At 42.4% G+C, this 21120-nt stretch overlaps 1 protein-coding gene across 2 annotated transcripts in view; it reads left to right on the top strand.

The window, feature by feature from the left end:
• PRDX3 (peroxiredoxin 3) overlaps positions 1 to 21120 on the top strand; it is a 223465-nt gene that overhangs the window by 188932 nt on the left and 13413 nt on the right. For both annotated transcript variants that reach the window (XM_044055983.1, XM_044055984.1), the window contains exon 6: positions 4349 to 4514. In XM_044055983.1, the coding sequence (XP_043911918.1) occupies positions 4349 to 4514 (166 nt within the window). The remainder of the gene's footprint in view (positions 1 to 4348; positions 4515 to 21120) is intronic.

Below are 21120 nucleotides of genomic sequence, written 5' to 3'. Positions count from 1 at the left end.
AATGTTGGGGATGAGATGTCTTGGTAGGTTGGAAGAGTAATAATTTTGTTATGTTCAGAATTAGATGGGCATTGGCTAACCATGTTTCAACAGAAGTGAAAGATTCCTGTGTTTGAGAATGAAGTGTTGAGAATGAAGTGTTGATAGAGAAGTGAGAATGAAGTGTTGATAGAGAAGTGGCAGCACAGAAGTGTTGACTCATCTGCGTACTGTATTATAGAACCATGTGGAGTAGCTGTGTGTAGATTATTAGTAAAGAGGGAGAAAAGGGGGACACCAATGGATAAAGGAAGGCATGGAGATGGGTCACTCTGCCATAGAACAGTTTGTTGACTGACAGATAAATATGAAACCATGCTGTGGCAGATGGTGAGAAGGATAGTTCAGTTAGCACATCTGTTGGTTTGGAATGGGAGATCATATCAAAAGCTTTTGATAGGTCTAGAAAGCTGGCAGATGCAAAGCTGTTATTCCTGTGATGGTTTACTGTATTGGTGAAGGATAAGACGGCTGTAGTGGTACTATGTGATGGGCGAAACCGATGCTGAGTGTTTGCGAGAAGGTTATTTGTTAGTAAGAATTCATAAGAATTTCATGACCTGGAGATTAATGCACCTTTCGAGTAGCTTAGAAAGAGGTGAAAGAATAGCAACTGGCTGATAGTTTCAGTTCTTTTGGAAGGTCCCCGTTTATGAAGTGGGATTACATGGGGAAACTTTCCACAGTTGAGGGACCTTGTTTTCGAGAATGGACCCAGTTATAAGGATTGATACTGGGAAGGCTATAGATTCAGCTGCAATTTTGAGGTATTCACTGATAAGTTCTCTATGGCAAGTGTAGTAGGTATTAGTTTCTGTAGTAGTTTTTTTATAGTGGCTGTAGGAACTGGGGAGAAAGAGAATGAGGCATTGCTAGTTGTAGACTTGGCTGGTTTGGTGTCAGGAGTAGGAGTTTGCCGTTTTGGAAAGGGCAATTATAGATTCAGTAAAATGTTTGTTAAAAATGGTAGCTATGCTATCGGAATTGTTGTGGATGTTTGGCGTTTGTGTAGTAGATTTTCCTGGGTGAAGGACTGAGTTTATAGCTGGCCAGAATTTTTGAGGGTGTTTTTTTGTCTTTTGAATGTTATGATAGAAATTTATTTTATCCTGTTTTTGTTTTTTTGTTTTTTTGCCTTATTTCCAAGTTCTTGATACTGTTTAGAAACTACTATTAGTCTTTGCACCATAGTTCTCAGGCTTTATCTCTAGTCAGAAGGGCCCTATTGTCTCTGCTTAGCCAGAGGGCATAGTTTGATTTTTACTCTGGTTCTAACCGGGGTATGTGCATTTAATATATCTAAGAAAGATAAAGTGGTTCACTGGATCATCTAGGTCAAGGTATTTGAGTGGAGTCCAATTGCACCTTTGTAAGTCAGCTAGGAAGTTGTCGAGATTAAAGTTGTTTTTGTCTGAGTTTAAACAGAGTTTGGTGAGAATGTGTTTTGTGTAAGAAATTGTGGGTAGGTGGTCGCTCAGACAATCAAGAAGGCAACTTGATTGGAATGAGTGAGAGGAGTTATTTAATAATATCCAAGGTGGATTGTTTTTTACCAGCTTTATCTATTCGGGTAGGTTCTTGAAGAGTTTGTGTAAAACCATGCAAGTTTATGTGATGGATGGGGGTGATCTGTATTGCATGCATACCTGTCTAAATTAAATTAAAATCACACAGTATGAATGTCTCCTGACTAAGGGTGCTACTTGCACAGTGCAATAGACATTCTATAACTGAGGCATTATTTCAAGATGGGATATAGCAGCACAATTATATTGTGTTTTTCTTAAATTTATGGTTAGTGTGGTATAGATTTCTGTACTGTCCAATTGTGGGGTTTTGCATTTACGAAAGGTTGGTGATCTACATCCTCTTTAAAGAGGACGTCTATCCACCCATAGTATGGAGTAACCTGGAGATAGTATTTCATTATCTTTTGTAGTTGGTTTTAACCATGTTTCAGTGATTGACTATGTCTGGGGAGTATGTAGCTAATGTGGCAGGGATGATGTCCAATTTTGTTGGCTATACTTCTAATATTAATCATTAGCAATAGGTCTTTTTCTGTTTAGGATTGGATGTGTGGGGATGTTGAGACTAGAGCGATTAGATGGGCTGGTGTTTTCTGAGAGTGGTCCAGGGTTTGGGTGGATTCACCATTAAGCAGTAGCCTAGAGGCAATGTTGGTAAGTAGTTTCAATCATTTGATAAGTTCATTGTTGAATAACTGAGGATTATAGTGACTATCTTTAGTGGCTGTTAATTTAAATGAAAAATATTGGAGGCTAGTAATATTGACAAGTGTAGGACTGATGGTGAGATATGTACATGGAGTAGTATGGTAAAGGTGTGTTTGTGGTTTGATGAAAAGTGGGTGTCTGGAATGTGTTGTGATAATTAGTGAGGTGCGACAGTAATGAGTGTGGTAAGAAGTGATAGGTGAAGCACAAGCATGGTATTGGTCTAGGAGGAGGAAACGGGAAGTGCATCTAATTGGATGGATAGAGTGAGGGAGTGTCTGCCTAGTGCTAAAGAGTAGCAGCACTGGGGGTGGGTGGGGTATGGGGGGTTAGAGTAGGGGAGCGGAGTGAAGCCTGAAGGGCGAATGGAGCAGGCAGAGCAACCCCAGCAGGGGGGATTCTAAATAGAAAAGAAAAAAGCAATCAGGAGCCAGGAAATATAAGTAAGACGATACCCTATGTTAGAGCTTTTCAGCTTACAGAAACCAAATGTTGCTAGCAAGCTCTTTAAGGATGAGTTAGAGCTAAGGGAATTGGGACTGAACTAAAGGTTTGCTGTGGAATAGTTTTAACCTTACAGACTCTGGAGCTCACCTTTTTGTATACAGAGGGACTAACGAACTTGTACAATTAGTAGAGTGTGTTCCTACCTAGTGGCCGACTTCATTAAAGCTCTCCCAAGTTAGAAGCTGAATAGAGCTCAGTGCAGCTGTGTGACATGTCTGAGATGAGCAGATTGCATTAAGAGTACCAGACCAAAGATCAATACTTGTGCTACACCACAAGTCCCTTTCCTTATTTATGAAATATCTTTGCACATTCCTCTGTATCTTGTTCATCTTGGAAGCATTTTACTTCCTCTTGATCCAGCCCCCAGCCCCTTGAGGTTTCCCAGAATTGGCCTGTGTGGTGGACTGAGTCAGAGACTTCGTTTACATCCAGGTAGAGCATGACTTTTTCAGCTCTTACATGAATCATTGGACTTTGTTTAATTATGGGAGTGGAATACCAAGTGACATCTTGTGTGCAGTGCCCCCCCCCCCCATTTGCTTTCACCCTCCTGTGTAGTGACTTTAGACTTTGCTTTACTTGCCTGTTTCAAATCTCTGTTCATCGCTCCAAGTACTGCATACATGACCTTTTCTCGTAGCCTTTTATCTTCCTCCATTGGCTCTTCTGCTCATTTGGCTATCCCTTTCAGTTTATCATAATTCGCTGCTTTATGGGGACAGTGCAGTGGAATTGTATTCTTAAACCATGCTAAACCCACAGTAGTACGATCATTTTGTCCCCTCCTTTCTTCTTGCTTGGACATCCCAACCCCCTTCCTGTTTAGGAAAGGCCAGATTTGTGGAGTTTTGTTGAGCAATTCACCTGTGAAGCATTCTAATAAATTTTAGAAACTTTACCTGATGTGCAACATTTCAGGATATGTTTTAATAGGGTACAGGAAGCTGTAGGGATTGACCCTTTCACCCTGGGCTTGTAAATGTATGCATGTGTATTTGGGGGGGGGGGGGACTCGGTAAAGAATTTTTTGGCCTGAAGTACGATATCCATTCTGGAATCAGTTGTCTGAACCACTGGAGATCAGACTTCAGCCATTCTAGACCTTGTGTGCCTACAGTCATCTGCTCCTTCCTTCTTTTTGCTCAGATTTTCCCCCTTCCCTGTCATTTTCACCACTGCTAGGACAGAACCACAGATGTCTTTGGCCAACTGGAAAGGAAGGGGAGAGAACAGCAATCTACCCTCTTCTCTTGCCTGGCTAGTACTTGTGTATTGACTTCACTACAATTTGCTCATCTTCTACCTGTTGTCCTCCTCTTCCTTCTCTATAGTAGGTCTTATTCTGTCTAAATATTGTGTGATCCATATTGCCATTCTTTTGCCTAAAAGTTGATGACTGCTTTCCTTTCATGTTCTTGTTTGCCTGCTTTAAAACTTTATTTTTCACATGGCAACTGTTTCTAGCTAAATCTGTAATTAGAATAAGACAGGATCAAAAATGGACTGTTTTTCAGAAGTTAAACTACCTGCCTGTCAGTAATGTTTGTTTTCTTTACTAACAGAGGTCTCTTCATAATTGATCCAAATGGAATTGTCAAACACATAAGCATCAATGACCTGCCTGTTGGGCGCAGTGTGGAAGAGACCCTACGGCTAGTGAAGGCATTCCAGTTTGTAGAAACTCATGGTGAAGTGTGTCCTGCCAATTGGACCCCAGATTCTCCTACAGTAAGTGCCTTTGTATGGTTTTTACATCATGTCAGCGAGTTCAGGTGAAATTATTCATTTTGTAATGCAAATTCAAATAAGGTAACAGAGGTTGGGTGTCCACCAAAGCTACTACTGACTAGATTTTAACTAGTAGCCAGAAGAGGCTAGTCAAGGTGTGACTACATCTGAAGCAAAGCCCCTTTCCCCAAGAGTAGAGTCTTTTTATCTACAGTGACTTCTTTATAGAGTGGTAGGGAGGCTGGAGGCGTATGGCCATAAGCCCATCCAGAAGCAGCCGTAACAGGGATATGCTTGTAGTAGTTTGCATAGACATTCCCATGCAAGACTGAAAGTTCCCAGTTAGTACTGTCCCTTTGGCAGCCAGTACTGGTGACCTCAAGGCCTTCCCTGTGGAGGAAGAAGGCTGCAGCCATAGTAGAAGGGGTCTGACAAAGCTGGAGTTGGATGGACTGGGCAGAATGGAACTCTTGAGTTGTCATCTTTATAACATGCTTAGAATGTTGCATATTGTGTTTTTAAATAGCTTTAAAGTCAACCTGTGGGTATGTATAAATCAGGGAATTTGTACAAGACGTGGGAAAACTGGTTGTGGGTGGATTGTGATTACATTGCCTTCATGAATGATGCTTCATGCAAGTGAGTAAAAGCCATTTTAAGAAATTTGGAAAACAGTTTGGCCTTGCTGTGCAACTTCTCTACAGAGTTTTCCATGTGGAGGAGACTCGCTCGGTTCACATGCCTTTTCACAGTGGTGAAAGGTTGTCCTAATTTAAGGATGTCTGGTTCCGTCTAACATCAGTCATAAGTTAGTACTAGGCTAACTGCCCTTGTGGGCCATTTGAGCTTAGCCAATTACCCCATGTTAGAATCAAACCCTGCACCTTGTGTTTGCAAAGCAAACACCTTAACCATTATGCCAACCTCCCACCTACCAGTGTGGTAGGCAAGAAATGCAGCATCTCTGAGATCCAAATGCTTTTTATGAGGTTGCCCCTCCAAGTCTTAAAATGATTAATTTCTACTGGTACATTGCTTTGCCTTGAGCATGTAGTGGTTATTATGGAACTTGAGGACACCTACCTTTGTGTGATGATCCAAAAGTATTACCAGCATTTTGTGATCGTAGTGGGTGAGAGAGACTTTAAATATAGCTATTTTTTTTTTTTTTTTTCCTTTTGACTGCACTCAGGATTTTCACCAGATGTACAATGTTTAGATGTCATATTTCCAGTGTTCACCTGCTTGAGCATCCAGAGTACATTTACACTTAAATGGATGACTTCTCTATCCAGCCTCACTACACACCTTCTGGACAGCCACTGGAATCAAGAGACACATGGGTAGATGGACCAGTTCCTCTCCTTTTATGCTGTGGATAATTGGAGTACTGAGATTTGAACTATATTTAGCAAACATTCTCAATTATTACTGGATTTTATTCTGTTTTGGATCCTGCATCAGAACATTAGGAGCATCTTTCAAGGCCTCACTGTAGGCTCCAGAGTGACAGCTGTGACTTGTACTTTTTTTTAATGTCATCTGAGGTTAATTGAGAGACGGCTGTATGGACCTCAGTCTTCACTTTCGCTAAGCATTACATGCTGGAATTTCATTTAAGAGCAGAGCTTGTTTCACTAGTATCACCTTGCAGGATGTGGTCATAACCTACCTTTTAATTAGTTTTACTTCCCTCTTAAGGATAAGGACTATATACTACAACAGTGCTGTGTCTTGAAAATAATGTAGTTTGCGTAAATCACCATAACAGTCAATTTTAGGATACTAACACTACTACATACGCTTTCACCTTCTTCCCCCTAGCTTCATATCTAAGCTATGGTTAGCTAGATATTTATGGAGCATGTCCTATTAGCATTGCTCTAACCAGCTCCGACTCCTGTGTAGACACCTCCAGAAAAAGTCCTTGAGGGTTTTACAAACCAAGAACTGGAAGGGGACTTTCTTGCATCACAAATAAGTACATTTCTGAACATTTTCTTTCCAAAATAGAACTGAATGATGAAGTGAGTATCCTGCTGCTCCCCCCGTGTGCTATATTACTGTGACATTGGCCATTTGAGAAAGCCATGGAAAGTCTGGTCATGCAGTAGACCAGGTGTTTGTTTTCAGCAAGTCCTGTGGACAAATTGCTACTGTAATCTTCTCCGAGAACTTGGTTTGATGTGATGAAACTGCCCACATGACTGTAATATTCAAGAGCTATAAAAAGGTAGGTGGTGTCTGCTTTGTACAGTTGAAGTGGTGTTGACATGCCAGGAGATGACTTTTTTCTTTGCTTGATGCAAACCAAAGTGTTGGACATATCAAGCCTTAGTGTTTTGTCAGCATATGATGTCTTCAGGTTATCACAGTTAACCAGGGCTTGAAAATACTTACTAATGTAGTTGATGATGCATTGACATCTAGACTAGCAGAGCAGCAGGATACTAGATCAGTGGCTTGACTGAAGGCATACGAGACAGAACATTAAGAATACAAGTTGTCGTAATGTCTGAAAACTTTTAATTGGACCTGATAAAGCAGCAGTAGTACAAATGCCTCATTCCAAGGACAAAAATGGGCTCTTGTGAGGTTTGTTTTTTATGTGTTGGGTTTTTTGGCATTTTTAGTATTCTAATTATTTTCAAAAACTGCAATTAAAAAAAAATGGAATGTTTTTACTGGTTATGTAAACTTACATTTAGCATGACTTTGCAGTAGCAGTTTGTAGCTCAAAGGGACATCATCTTTGGAGCATCAGTTCTTTTTATCTAGAAGCCTTTCAGACATTTTGCTTCCCCAGATTCCAGAGTGTGACAGCCCCCTAATTAAACCCAGGGCAGTAACTAAGGAGCCTCAATCCTCACTACTGTCTCTGGTAAGGGAATGTCACTGGAAGCAGGGATAAAACTCAGTTTGCCCTAAGGGTACACTGGGAACAGGCTGCAAACCTGGAAGTGAACTGTTTGCTTTAATTCAGGTACCCAGATGAGTCTTCACACTACCCATTGCAAAGCACTTTGTCCCAGTTCTAGGTGTTTGACACGCGCTCTAAAATATTTGATAATCATACATACAAACACTCTTGGGAAAGACCTTGCACTGATTTACTTATGTCCTCTTTCCCAAATTGCACAGTAGTGCTGCCACCAGTCGGAATACCATGATATCCTTCAAAAGGGGTGTTCAGTTATATTGAGTAAATATTGATATGTAAGGTAGCAAGTAATCCAAGCACTAAGGCTTTTTGGAGTGGCCCTAGTGTTATCACATTAAGCATAAACACACTCTGTTTACTAAAAGTTCTTCCTGAATAACTAGCCACAATAGAAGGTAGTAAAATATTCAGTACATTAAAAGTGATTTAAAAGCCTATATACACAGAGTACCCGATTTCAGTAAACTAAAGTTTCACACACAGTTACGAAAACACTGTAGGGTAGATTTTGACACTGATCGCTAACTGTAGATCCCTAACTGTCTAAAGATTAATTGTCCCTGTCTAATCTATTTGTCAACAAGGCAAAATTATACTGTTCTGCAAGCAAAATAAGAATATATGTCCACTCTTCAGGGTGTTGTCCGGTCCTCAGTGACTGGAATAGCAAATACTGTTAGTGAGTGATAAATGCTGATCTGGAAAACAACCACTGACTACTGAATTCAGCTGAAGTGCTGCAGCTGAACAACACTAAACTCGACTGACTCAGAACCTGCTTTTCATAGCAGAATATTTTAAAAGCCGCAAAGTAATGAATTCTACACTTAATTTCAGACTTGAAAAGTAAACAAAAAAGTTGTTTTGAAAATGTCATTCCTTTCAGCTCTGGCACACAGTGACATCACTCTAGGTCAGCTGACTGGCATAACCTGCATTCAGAATTCTTGTTAAATGACATGTACGTTTGGTCAGCCAGAACACTGTTTGTTTCTTTGATTTGCGTAAGATGCTTGAATCATACAAACTTATTCACAATTATAGTTAGTCGTCATGCTGGCATTTATAACACAGGGTAATTTCTAATTATTTAGAAGTATTTACAAAAGTGCAGCCAGACATTCGAGCACAAATATTATCTGATGTCCTCAGACTACACTGTTTCTTGCAAAACTCTACATCACTTTTCTAAACAATTTTATAACTGTGCAGTATGTGCAGCAAACCAAGCTTCACACCCCTAGACGAAAATACCACACTGATAAAACAGGCTAGTGTCATAACTTTCCTGTGAATTATTATAACACTGTACTGTTTCTCCTAATTTTTGTTAAACATTCAAATATAGTAAGTGAAAGTGTTTTGGTTTACAAGCTTTAATTGTAAATAAACTTTTCAAAATGTCAGTCGACATTAACTACAGTGGTTGCATAAATCTTTTTAATCCGCGCTCCCTTTAAACCTCTGAAAAAATGTAATACCAAAAATCTTAACAAATTTTCATTATCATGAACAGTATAATAATGCAGGGCTGCGACCAGCCACTTAAATGACCTTGTATCCAGGCGGTTTGTAAATCTGTTCAAATAAACACTGCCTTGAATCCAAGCAAATAAACTACTGCCCATGTAGATCATGCTGTTAAATCATTCACCCTTTGTATACCCAGTAATGTGCCTGTTCTGGGACCATAATCAGAGAGCCTGAATCCTAAACACAGACACCGGTGAGGGACGTTCACTTGAAACAAAAATAGATGCGCACAATATTTCCAGATGCAGCTGTCTGCACAAAGCACAATTTCCTTCAAGAGTACACAGGGAATGCACTTAGAGTGCTAGGTTACCCGTTCTCTCCATCTCCCCCTCTCTCTCCAGGCCCTCCCCAAGACTCCACTAGCACAGCTGTAGAGTTGAGTCCTCAGCCAACTGTTACAAGCCAAGTCGTCCACCACCCTGTCTTGTGAAGCCAGTGCTCTGTGTCCCTGCTCCAGATAGCCGACACTTTTTGAGATTTGATTTTTGCACATGTGCACACACATACACAAACACGCCTAGAAAAGGCTGGCACAGATTTACTAGCCCTGCTACCTTTTGCTGAGACTATAAGGTAGTTACACTGCCATCAACCAGCTATTCTATGGCCCTTCTAAGGCTACCCAATTGTACTGAGTAAAATGAATACTAATACAAATGGTAGTGTTTGACCAATACAGTAAGGTTTTCAGGAGCAGCCACAGTGTCACCAATTACAGTAAGGTTTTCAGGAGCAGCCACAGTGTCACCAATTACAAATATTCTCAAAGGTTAAATTATTTTCTAAAAAAACTACAATGAAAAGTGTGAATATATTTTAATAAAATCTAGTTATAATAAACACCAGAGTTTCAATCATAGGAAATAAAAATAACACCGATACAGAAAAACAATACTTAACTAGTCTCATATTTTTCTGACTGATCTAAAGAATGACTGTTGCATGGTTACGTACTAAAGCATGGTAAGATGAAGAGGGTGAGTGGTCTTGCTCCTTTCAGGTTTCAAAAACAGACTGCCCCGAGACTTCTCTCATCTAGTATTGTTGGATTACAGAGTGACATTACACACATCTGGTCATCTGACTCTGGTTCCCACACTACCCCCTTTGCTAGAAACTGAACCAGAATTTAGCAGATGTGTTACTGTACACACACAGCTTTGCAGAGATGTGTTAAAGCATCTGGAAGCTATAAAACCATTTCGGAACTTCCACCCTTCTAGGGTAGCAATTGGTTCACCCCTAAGGACAATAGACTAGGATTCCGAGTCCTGGTTTTCACACACATTTCATCTCTGGTTGTAGTCAGAACTGTAAGATGCATCTTTATGGCCTAAACAAAGTAACTTAATTTCATTCTATTTTTCAAAGTTAGCTGGACTGAGATTAACCTCCTTCTCTCGCACTATCCTCTGTTACAGGTGTAACTGTCGAAATGACGTATGTCAGACTTTTTTTGTCCAACAGGACCATCTGTTGGTACATTTTTATCAGAAGCAGCTTTACAAATGCATTTGTAACAAACACCTGTACAAATCAGTGTGATATACAAATGACATTTGATTCTTTACAAACCTCCAGCTAGCTATGCTGTCATATGTTACACATCCACTGCCCTACTTCTCCTGGCATAGCTGGCAGTACCTCACATTGTCACACCCTATGTCAGCATTCCCCATGATAAATTCTCAACATTTTTTCTTTCAGCCGTCTTGGAAAGATACATAGTTCCCAGTATAACTACCATTTAAGATTAATGATTTTTATCACAAAGTTGTTAATAGTGCTGCATTATGATGGTCATACGTAGACCATATATAGACCATACTATGTAATACTTTGTGCATTCACAAGCAACACAATGTCAGTCAGTTATACTTTAAGAGCCCATTAGTTTTGCTTTGATTTTCGGGGGGGAGGGGGGGGCATTACAAGATAGTATCACTGGTTCCCCCTTTCCTCTATCTGTTCAGCCGGTTTATTCCTCCTGTGGGGCAAGAAACCTCAAACTCGTTTGTTCCCTGAGTGAGCCTTATCAGTTCATTTTTGCCTTTTTGGAAGCGGACGTTGAGAACTAGAGAATAGACCAGTCTGCAGAACCTGAGGACTGTCATAACCCCCTCCCTCCAGTAGTTTCCATGCTATGGTATGTTATGGATGCGTTTAGGAGGCACATGCTACCAATATATAGTCTCATGGCTGAGCTGCACACCTCTTACAGCCTGTGCATGCTAGGCTTCTTGCTGCATGATTAATTTGCACTTCAAAAAGTCCCCAACGGGAAAGCTGATGTTGGCCACTCGGTCACTGATCCCTACCTCCAAAATCCATGCCATTAGACAAACGCTAATATTGTAGATGCAGGCAAGACTTTGTATCGACACCATGTGGGGTCTAGTCTAAGAATTCCAAACTTTTGAATCATTCTGTATTCCCATAGTGTGGCTGTGGAGTGTGATACTGGTGCACACTCTAGTCACCCATTACTAAATGGGTATGGCTGTACTGTCAAGCAGACCCATGCCCAGAGAAGTAAGCAAGCTTGGGCTGGGGGGGCAAGCAGTCAAGCTGTTCGGTGTAATGCTGTTTTGATTCTTTGACTCACTTTAGATTAAGCCAATACTCCATCCATCAAAAATGTTTTAGCCTAGTGATTCTCTAAGGCTGCTACCTGGATATGTGTTCATACTTTTCTATGTTTTTAGCCATATGTCTAGTCTGAGAGAGATTAGACTTTGCTGCTACTTTCCCATGTGGCATGTTAGACCATCCAATCCCATTTCTGAAAGTTACAGAACCAACCAATAGTAACAATAGATGTTTGAATTTAAGATTAATGCTGCGTGATAAACTCCCACCCACCTTCCTCTAAGCTTGCTTAGTTTTATGGGTCTGAGATCATTGTATACAACTGTTTCTGTATGATCTAGAGAGGATTTGGCATGTTTTTCTGTATTACCTCTTCTAGGGTTTGATGTAGCTGGTAACCTGGAATGGATGATTAGTTCATACAGTAGTTTTGCAGCTTTCTGATTTTTTTGATTCTTCTGATCTGGATTTGCCCTTATCTCCTTATGAGGATTCTGATTCAGAGGACTCTATTCCCTCTGCTTCCCCTCCAGAGGATTTTTCTTTTGGTGAAATCTTACATACTTTAAGGGAGCATTTCCACTGGGAAAGCCAGGATTTTTCTGATTCAAAAAAGAGGCTTATGGATTTCTTACTCCTGACTCAGTATAGGCCTTTAGCTATTCCTCCTGTACTAGACATTGTTGATGTTTTTTCGGAATCTAGGTTGGCCCCTGATTCTTTGCCTCCTGCTCCAAGAAAACCTGACCGATATTACAGGGTTCCTGATCACACACAAGTTCATTTTTAAGAATCCTGTTGCAGATCCAGAGACAATTTCACAGGGACCCAAGGGCATTAAGGCTTCTACTGCTAAAAATCCTACCCCTTCTGATAGACTCCAGGGTGCTGGATAGATGGCTTAAGAAGGTTTACACTTCTGCAACCTTGGACATTAGGGCTTTAAACCACCAGTTTCATATGTTAAAAAAGCAGCAACATGTTATTGGATTGCTTAAACAGAAAATGATGATTCCTGACTGTGCGGAAAATAAAGAATTACAGGATTTAATCCATTCTGCTGAACAGGTTGGAAAACATACTTTGCAATCTGCATTTGATTCATTAGAGGCCTCTTGCAGGGCTGTTGTTACTAGGTCTGTGCTCAGAAGGCATGCTTGGCTTAAGGAGAGCTATCTTTGCCTGATCATGTTAAAGCTAAATTGTTGAATGCTCCCTTAAATCAGGACCGCCTGTTTGGCAACAAGGCTGAGAAAGTTCTTAAAAAGATGGAAGATAAAGCTAAATCTATGAAAACTGTTAAAGCTTTCTTACAAGTTCAGCCTCCTAGATTTAGTAGGCACTGGCCCTCTAAGAATTGGTCCTTTCCAGCCCCTTCCAGGGCATCTCAAGCCAAACCTAGACACATCAGAAACCCAAGGTTTCAGTCCCAGGGGACACACAAGACTAAGCAGTAGGGGGTTTCTGCACCCAAATCAGGGAGTAGTAAGACTCCCCCCTATGGAAAACTGTCTCAATTACTTTTTTTTTTTTTTTAAAACTTCTAAGAACTTCCCAACTGAATGCCCCTTTAGGTGGAAAGATTGGTCTGCAGGCCAAAAACTGGGAACTCATGGACCTACATGAGTGGAAACTGGAACCAAGGATTTTCAACATGTTGACAAGCAAATAGGGGGAGCCTAGATATAGACCTGTTTGCCTCCCCCCAGAACCATTAGTTGGACAAATTTTGCACAAGGATTCCCCACAAACTGAACCTATCGGTTTATGCCTTTCCTCCTCTGCCTCTGCTCTCCAAGGTACTACTAAAGATCAAACAGGACAAGCCAAGGACGATTTTAATTGCACCAGACTGGCCACGCAAGCACTGGTTTCCCCCTTCTGCGCAGTGTGTCGCTCTTGGCCCCATGGCACCTGCCTCTGACTCCTTCCCTCTTGTCTCAGCAGGAGAACCAGATTCTGCACCCTCAGCTGCAAATGCTGAACCTAGCAGCCTGGCTAATTACCTAATCTCTCCTTTGCTTATCCCTCAGTAAATCGGTGATGGATGATATATTAGTGGCTAGGAGGCCTAGTACTAGAAAATCTTATGCTGCAAAATGGAAAAGATTTTGTACCTGGAACCAGTCTCAAGGGATGAGCGCAGCAGTGCCCAATTTACCTCCGATTCTACCTCAGATTCTACAGTATTTGACAGATGCTTCATAAGGGCTTGTCCTTTTGCTCCATCAGAATTCATGCCTCAGCCATTTCAGCTCATTATAGCACAGAGCCTTTCCCCTTCTCTCACCCACTGCTCAAGCAGTTCCTCAGAGTGGCCAAAAATGTAAGGCCACCGAGCAGAGCTCCAACTCCAGCCTGGGACCTTAACTTTGTCTTGGAGAAACTCCCTCTTCTCCTTTCAAGCCAGTTGCTACTGCAGATTTAAAATTCCTTTCCTGGAAAACAGCTTTTCTTCTAGCAATCACTTATGCAAGAAGGGTATCTGAGTTGCAGGCCCTTATGACAGTGGAGCCTTTCATCATCTCTCATGCAGACAGGGTGTCCCTCAGAACCCAATCCCTCCTTCATGCCCAAGGTGGTATCCCGTGTGGTGCTTGATCAGTTCATTCATTTGCCTACCTTCTTTCCTGACCCACGGAACAAAGGGGAATGCATACTGCACTACTTAGATGTGCACAGACAACTTGGATTCTACTTGGACAGGACAAATCCTCAAAGGAAATCTGAACAACTGCTGGTGGCATTTGCTGCAGGGACAGAGGGGAAAGCTATTTCAAAGCAAACCATTTCAAAATGGATAGGCCACTGCATTCATTTCTGCTATAAGCACCGTGAAAAACCTATCCCACAGGGCATTAGACCCCATTCAACCAGGGCTGCATCTACCTTTACAGCTTTTCTCAGGGGTGTAATGTAATGACTGCAACAGTGCAACACGAAGAACATAGTACAGTTGTGTACACTTACCATAAATGTAGATGTTCGGGTGTATTCACTGTTGCAGTCCTGGTTACCCTCCCTCCGGCCCCCTTTCTTCTTTTGGCTATACCTCTATTCTCGCTTACTATGCTCCAAAAGCTTTTTGGTGTATTTGCTTTTTTGTTGGAGGTATATCCTTGTATTATAGATTTAACTGCTTCCCATTAGGGGGGTAACTGACATCTGGTGCAAGAAAAACTGATGTAATGGTGTCTGCTGCATGTTTTTATACCCCTGACGACCTGACATCACGGAAGAAGGGACAGCAACCGACGCAGGGCCAAAGCCAAAGACTGTTAATCAGGCTGACCTGAGGGCTACTGCAAGCAGATAACCCAAATGTAATGACTGCAACAGTGAATACACATTAACATCTACATTTATGGTAAGTGTACACAACTGTACTTTCTATAGCCCCCACCCCCTTTCTTTTACAGCTAGGCTTTTCATGGCTCCAGACTGCTGCTTTATGCCTGCTTGAGAATGCAGTTTCTGTTGAAAAACACTCCCACGTCTGATGGCCAGACAAGATTTAACTCATTGCTTTTTTGTAACTTTTGTAACCATAACTGGTAACAGAATAAAGTATTGTGATGTGTATACTAAGCTGTACCTTATTCCCAAATGAGCAGGATAGAAGATTGCTTCTGAGATACAATAAATGATGGCTTCCCTCCTTATGACTTCATTTGGGAAAGACCGTGGCTCATGAGGTCCTGTGTGGACATATATTAAGCTGTTCTGTTACTCCCCGCTCCCCAAAAAAGGGGGGCAAAAGCATTATTTGCTGAAGAAAAATAAGGATCCTTGGATTAGATCTCCTCCAAACTTTGTACTTGATGCTATTTGGATGTTTTGGAAGTATCCAGATTCATCTTCCTTTGCAGCTGAAACTGATGCTTAGTGCAGACAGCAGATGGAATAAAATTTCTTCCAACTAGGCATTCAAGGGCAGGTGCTTATGTCCTCCCTTCAGTATTGTATGTCCCAAAAAACATAGCATCTTTTTACTTTACTGCTAAATAAGGAGTGCAAACCTTTGGAAGTGGTGAGCAACAGAGTATTCTCCATTTTAGTCTTTGTTTTGTCTCACCAGTTTTAACTGTGGATCAAACTCTGGAAAGTCTGTCAGCACCTGATTTGGGGTTGTCATTTTGTAGTTGCAAAGGATTGCAAAATCATCATGGATTCTTCAGTAGGCTTAATTTTTATGCATTAGTCACAGCACCAGAACAGTGAAAATTCAAGAACTTGTCTTGGCTAATTGTGAAATGAGTCTGTGCCATTTCATTTAGCTAAGGAAAGGCTTTCTGAAATTCTCTTTCTGGGGTGAAGCCCTGTTTGGGCAGGCTTCTCATAATCTGTTTGAAGACCAACTTGACAGTGAATGAAAGGTTCTTACCTGGCTTTCCTTTTCTTTTTTGCTTTAATTCCCAAAGAAGTGGTCTCTGACTATGGCAACAGAGTGTAGAGCAGTCAACCGATCACAGGTGCCCCCTCCAAAGGCTTCCAAGAGGCAGTCAGTGCCACAGCACTCCTGCCTGCCAAAATATTCTGTCTGTGGACAAAATGTGAGCTTGCATTAACATAAAGAACCAGGGAGTGACAAGTTTTTGACGTGTGTCTAACATCTGTCTTCCAAGCTGTTGGGTTCCCCCACTAGAAAGAATTCTGCTTACTGCCCAAGCATTCTTCACAGAGCTCCTAGAATGGATCTATTTTTTCCCAGAGGGGTCATAAAGTGATCTGCTTTCAGACAGAGAGAGATGGAATCAAATTGTTGCTCCTCTGATCCGAAAGGATTGGGGGATGGATTTGTCCCATTTTTGCTGATTTGAGCAAGCACAGCTGACATGTTTTGCTGAGTGATGACTCACCAGGAACTCTTACATCTACTGCAGTAGGCTGTCTACACTGCTTTATTTTTGGCATATCAGTGCAGTTGTCACAAAAGATTAAAGCTTTGTCATTTTAAGCAGTAGCTTGTGGTTCAGGGTTTGATTTCTTCTGCATCCATTTGAGTACTGTACAGTGCTGGGCTAGTCAGCTTCCTGACAGAGTCTGAAAAAGGTGCATGTGAATCGGTGATATACCCATTTAAAAAATAATTGTAGTTTCTGCAGTGGAAGTTCCCTTGGACCTTTTCAATGGCTTCACTCAGAGATAGTAGTATACAGAAGAGACCAATGTGTGTACTTTAGTGCTAGTTACTGTTGCAGGAGTCTTATGGGGAAAATAACTTTTCCTGCATGATTGTCTGCTAGTGATCCCATCTATAGACTTATTAGTGGTCTTTGCTTGGGTCCTACCATTGTTTCAGAACCTGGAGGGTCATCGTGAACTGGGATAATTCCCATTTTCTGTTTGTCTGTTTCTTTAATTGGGACAGAGTTGTTCCTCCTTGACAAGCTAGGTGAGAACAGATGGCTATAAACATTGACTGATGTCCTTCAAGGATGCATCTGCAGTCCTAACAAATGGGTTGTCCTGGCCTCAGGCAGCCCTTCGGTCGGCCGGATTCCAAAGTCTGGGTCTGGCCTCGGCTGATGTCGCACTTCACCCGACGTCATAGCTGCAGTTCAGCGGGTATAAAGGTATCAGCCGACACCATTTTCCTCAGTCTTTCTTGCCGCGTGGTGCCCGAAGCAGAAGCTGTTCGCAAGTGCCGGTCGGTCAGAACCAGAGATTGCTACTACCGAAGACTTCTAAAAAGCCAAGTACCCCGTTGGGGACTCTCTTACCTCAGACTATGTCAGAAAAAGTGAATAACTGTTTAACTTGTGGGAAACAAATACCTCATAAAGATTTCCACTCTTACTGCCTACCTTGTTTAGGCCCAGACCACGACGTAGCAGCCTGTCTAGCCTGTGCTTCTTTCAACCGACGGACACTTAGGCATCGGTCGGAATTTGCTGAGGAGTTTTTCGGCTCTGCTTTTGCTTACAACATGCCGTCGGAAACTCCGACTTCACAATTAGCTAAAAAGCGCAAGGAAAAGGACAGACACTCGCGGTCCGCGGTTTCGGCCGAAACCGCGGTTAAGTCAACCGCGAGTGTCTCTGTTTCGGCTGAAACCGAGCCCTCGGTTCTTCCTTCGGCCGAAAGCTTGCCTCCCACCGAGGCCTCATCCAGCATGGCTGAATCTGCTACTGAAATTCCACCTGCTCTTACAGGTTCACAGGATTTATCTGATACTATCCCTTTAGATATATCCACTCCTGCACGTGGAGCTGCTAGGCCCCCTGCATCCATGTCGATTAAGGCTTTTGCCAGGGCTAAAGCAGCAAAATCAACCAAGACTGTGCCTATTAAGACCCCCTCTCACAGGCCTAGCTCTAGTACTCAAATGCTTAGTCTAGCAGAGGATCTCATTACTTTGATCAGGGCCCAACCTCACCCTGACAGGGCCTCTCACCCACCTCCAGAGAAGAGGCGTAGAGCAGAGCCCCCTGAGCCAGTTTCTTCAGATTACTCTTCTGATGATTCAGAAAATACAAACCCTCCAGAAGGCCCTTATTCTCCTTATGAGGACTCTGATGCAGAAGACTCAATTCCTTCTGCCTCTCCGCCTGAGGAATTTTCTTTTGGGGAAAACTTGCATGCTATGAGGGAACAATTTCAATGGCAGGGCCAGGATTTTTCAGACTCTAGGAAAAGGCTTAGGACCTTTTTGCATTTGCCACAGCATAGGCCTTTAGCCATTCCTCCAGTACTTACTGTTGTGGATGATGCATTTAATGATGCTTGTACTGCCCCTGATTCACTTCCTCCGGCCCCTGCTAAGCCCGACAGGTACTACAGGGTTCGGACACATTATCATTTGTATAAGGCTCCTTTTGCAGATCCTGAAACTATTTCACAGGGACCCAAGGCTGTAGCAGCTACCTCTGCCAAAAACCCTCCCTCTGAAAGGGAATCTAGGGCCTTAGAGATGGGGTAAAAAAAGTTTATACTTCTGCTACTCTTTCGGCTAGGGCCTTAAACTGTCAATTCCACATGATTCAGTATCGGGAATTTGTTAGACCAGTTAACTAAAAAACTGTCCTCGCCTGAACCATTAGACAAAAAGTCTCTTCAGGAAATGGTACATAACATACAGCAGGTCAGTAATCATTCCTTAAAATGCGGCTATGATGCACTGGAGGCTTCCTTTAGATCAGCTATGACTGGTACAGTGATCAGAAGGCATGCATGGTTAAAAGAGCAGTCCTTACCAGACCATGTAAAATCAAAGCTCCTAGATGCTCCCATGGATAAGCATAATTTGTTTGGCTCACCTGCACAGCAGGTGCTGAAGAAGGTGGAAGAGAAAGCAAAATCTGTCCAGACAGTCAAGGATTTCTTACAGGTCCAGCCTCCAAGGTTTAGTAGGAACTGGCCTTCCAAGAATTGGTCCTTTCCAGACACCACCAGAGCACAGAGAGGCAGGAATAGGCGGCCAAGAGGCAGGGGTCAATCCAGAGGTGCCTACAGGGGACGTCAGTGGCAGCCTAACAACCAGTGAAGTACTGCCACAGATCCAGCCACTACCACTTCCACAGGACAATCACAGTGACTTGGCTCTGAGACCGCCTACCAGGGAACAACTAGATGCACCCTTAGGCGGAAAGCTAGCCTTATTTTCAGTAAACTGGCATTACATCACAGGAGACAAATGGATTTTACAGACAATAGACAAAGGTTACAGGTTTCACTTCCATACTCTACCAAGGAAGAGAGGAATGCCAAACCTACCTCCAAATCAAAAGACAAAAGCTCTAGAACAAATAGACAACTTAATAAGGATGAGAGCTATAGAAAAGGTACCGTCTATGGAACAAGGGCAAGGATTTTACTCCAGACTTTTCCTGGTGCCAAGAAAAGAAAACCAATGGCGACCTATTCTAGACCTGTCCGCTCTGAACACATATCTCATTGTTCCAAAATTCAAGATGCTGACCCTACAGCAGCTTCTTCCCATGCTGGGCAAGGAGTCTTGGCTGGTAACTCTAGATCTCAAGGAGGCATACCTGCACGTCCCCATACGACCAAACTGCAGAAGATACCTCAGATTTCTTGCAGGATCAGAGCATTATCAATTCTTAGCATTGCCCTTTGGCTTATCTACTGCGCCCAGAGTATTCACGAAATGCCTGGCATCAGTAATTGCTCATTGCAGGCTTCAGGGAATTCAAATTTACCCTTACCTGGACGACTGCCTGTTACAAGCGGACAACAAAAACAAATTAGCAAAAGATTTGAAAAAGGTCATTCATCTGCTACAAGCCCTGGGATACACAGTCAGTATAAAAAAGTCAAGGCTGATACCATCCCAGAGGATAACTTTCTTGGGTGCAGAACTGGACACATCAAATCAAATGGCATCCCTCACAGCAGAAAAGCAGAAGCACCTTCCTCTCTATTTCATGGCATTAACAATGCAGAACCAGCTAACAGCAAGGAAAGTCCTGCAAGCCCTGGGTTACATGGCATCCTGCATAATATTGATTCCACATGCCAGACTACATATGAGGAAGTTGCAATGGTACCCAAGGAATTTATGGTCTCAGCACAAGCACAGCCTAGAAACCCAAATTCCAATAATTCCATGCCTGAAGTAAGAATTCCAATGGTGGGCTCAGGCCTGTCAGTTGAACAAAGGACTGCCCTTCCACAGCCCTCAACCAAGCCATACTATCACCACGGACACCTCAGACCTCGGTTGGGGGGCACACATGCCGGACAAGTGCATACAAGGCTTATGGACTCAAGACCAGCTGAACCTACACATAAATCAAAAGGAGATGCTGGCAGTAAAACTGGCAATTCAGACATTCAGACTGTTTCTTCAACAGGGTCAATTGCTGATAAGGACGGTAAAACTGGCAATTCAGACATTCAGACTGTTTCTTCAACAGGGTCAATTGCTGATAAGGACGGACAACACCACAGTTATGTGGTACATCAACAAACAGGGAGGCACACATTCATACCCTCTATGCCGGATGGCAATGGACCTCTGGAATGTGGCCCTGAGCTTCAACATTCAGCTCCAGGCAATATTTGTACCAGGAAAAGAAAATATACTAGCAGACATCCTAAGCAGAACTACCACGGATGCCCACGAATGGATGCTGCATCCAGACATCTTCAAATCCATTACAAGGAAATGGGGACTACCAGAAATAGACTTATTCGCATCCCCACACAACCACCAATTGAAAAAATTTTGCACAAGGACATACCACCCTCTGGCTTGGAAGGTGGACTCCCTATCTTTCAGTTGGGAAAACCTGACAGCATATGCATTCCCACCTCTTCCTTTGATGCACAAGGTGCTATTGAAGATCAAAGAAGACCGCCCAAGGATCATCCTGATAGCTCCAGATTGGCCGAGGCAGCATTGGTACCCATTACTGAGGAGTATGTCTCGGGAACAAATATGGCCTCTGCCCCTAGTTCCCTTACTGCTAACACAGAACAACTTCAAAACCCTGCATCCAAACTTGAAAACGTTGCAGCTAGCTGCCTGGAACATTGCATAAGACAAAATAACCCAGATTTATCTCAAAGGGTTAA

Source organism: Protopterus annectens, chromosome 14.part0, assembly GCF_019279795.1.
Source record: "Protopterus annectens isolate FY-2018-M chromosome 14.part0, PAN1.0, whole genome shotgun sequence".
NCBI classification, from domain to species: domain Eukaryota; kingdom Metazoa; phylum Chordata; order Ceratodontiformes; family Protopteridae; genus Protopterus; species Protopterus annectens.
The sequence above is the reverse complement of the archived record's forward strand: the minus strand, read 5'-3'. Positions and strand labels throughout refer to the sequence as shown.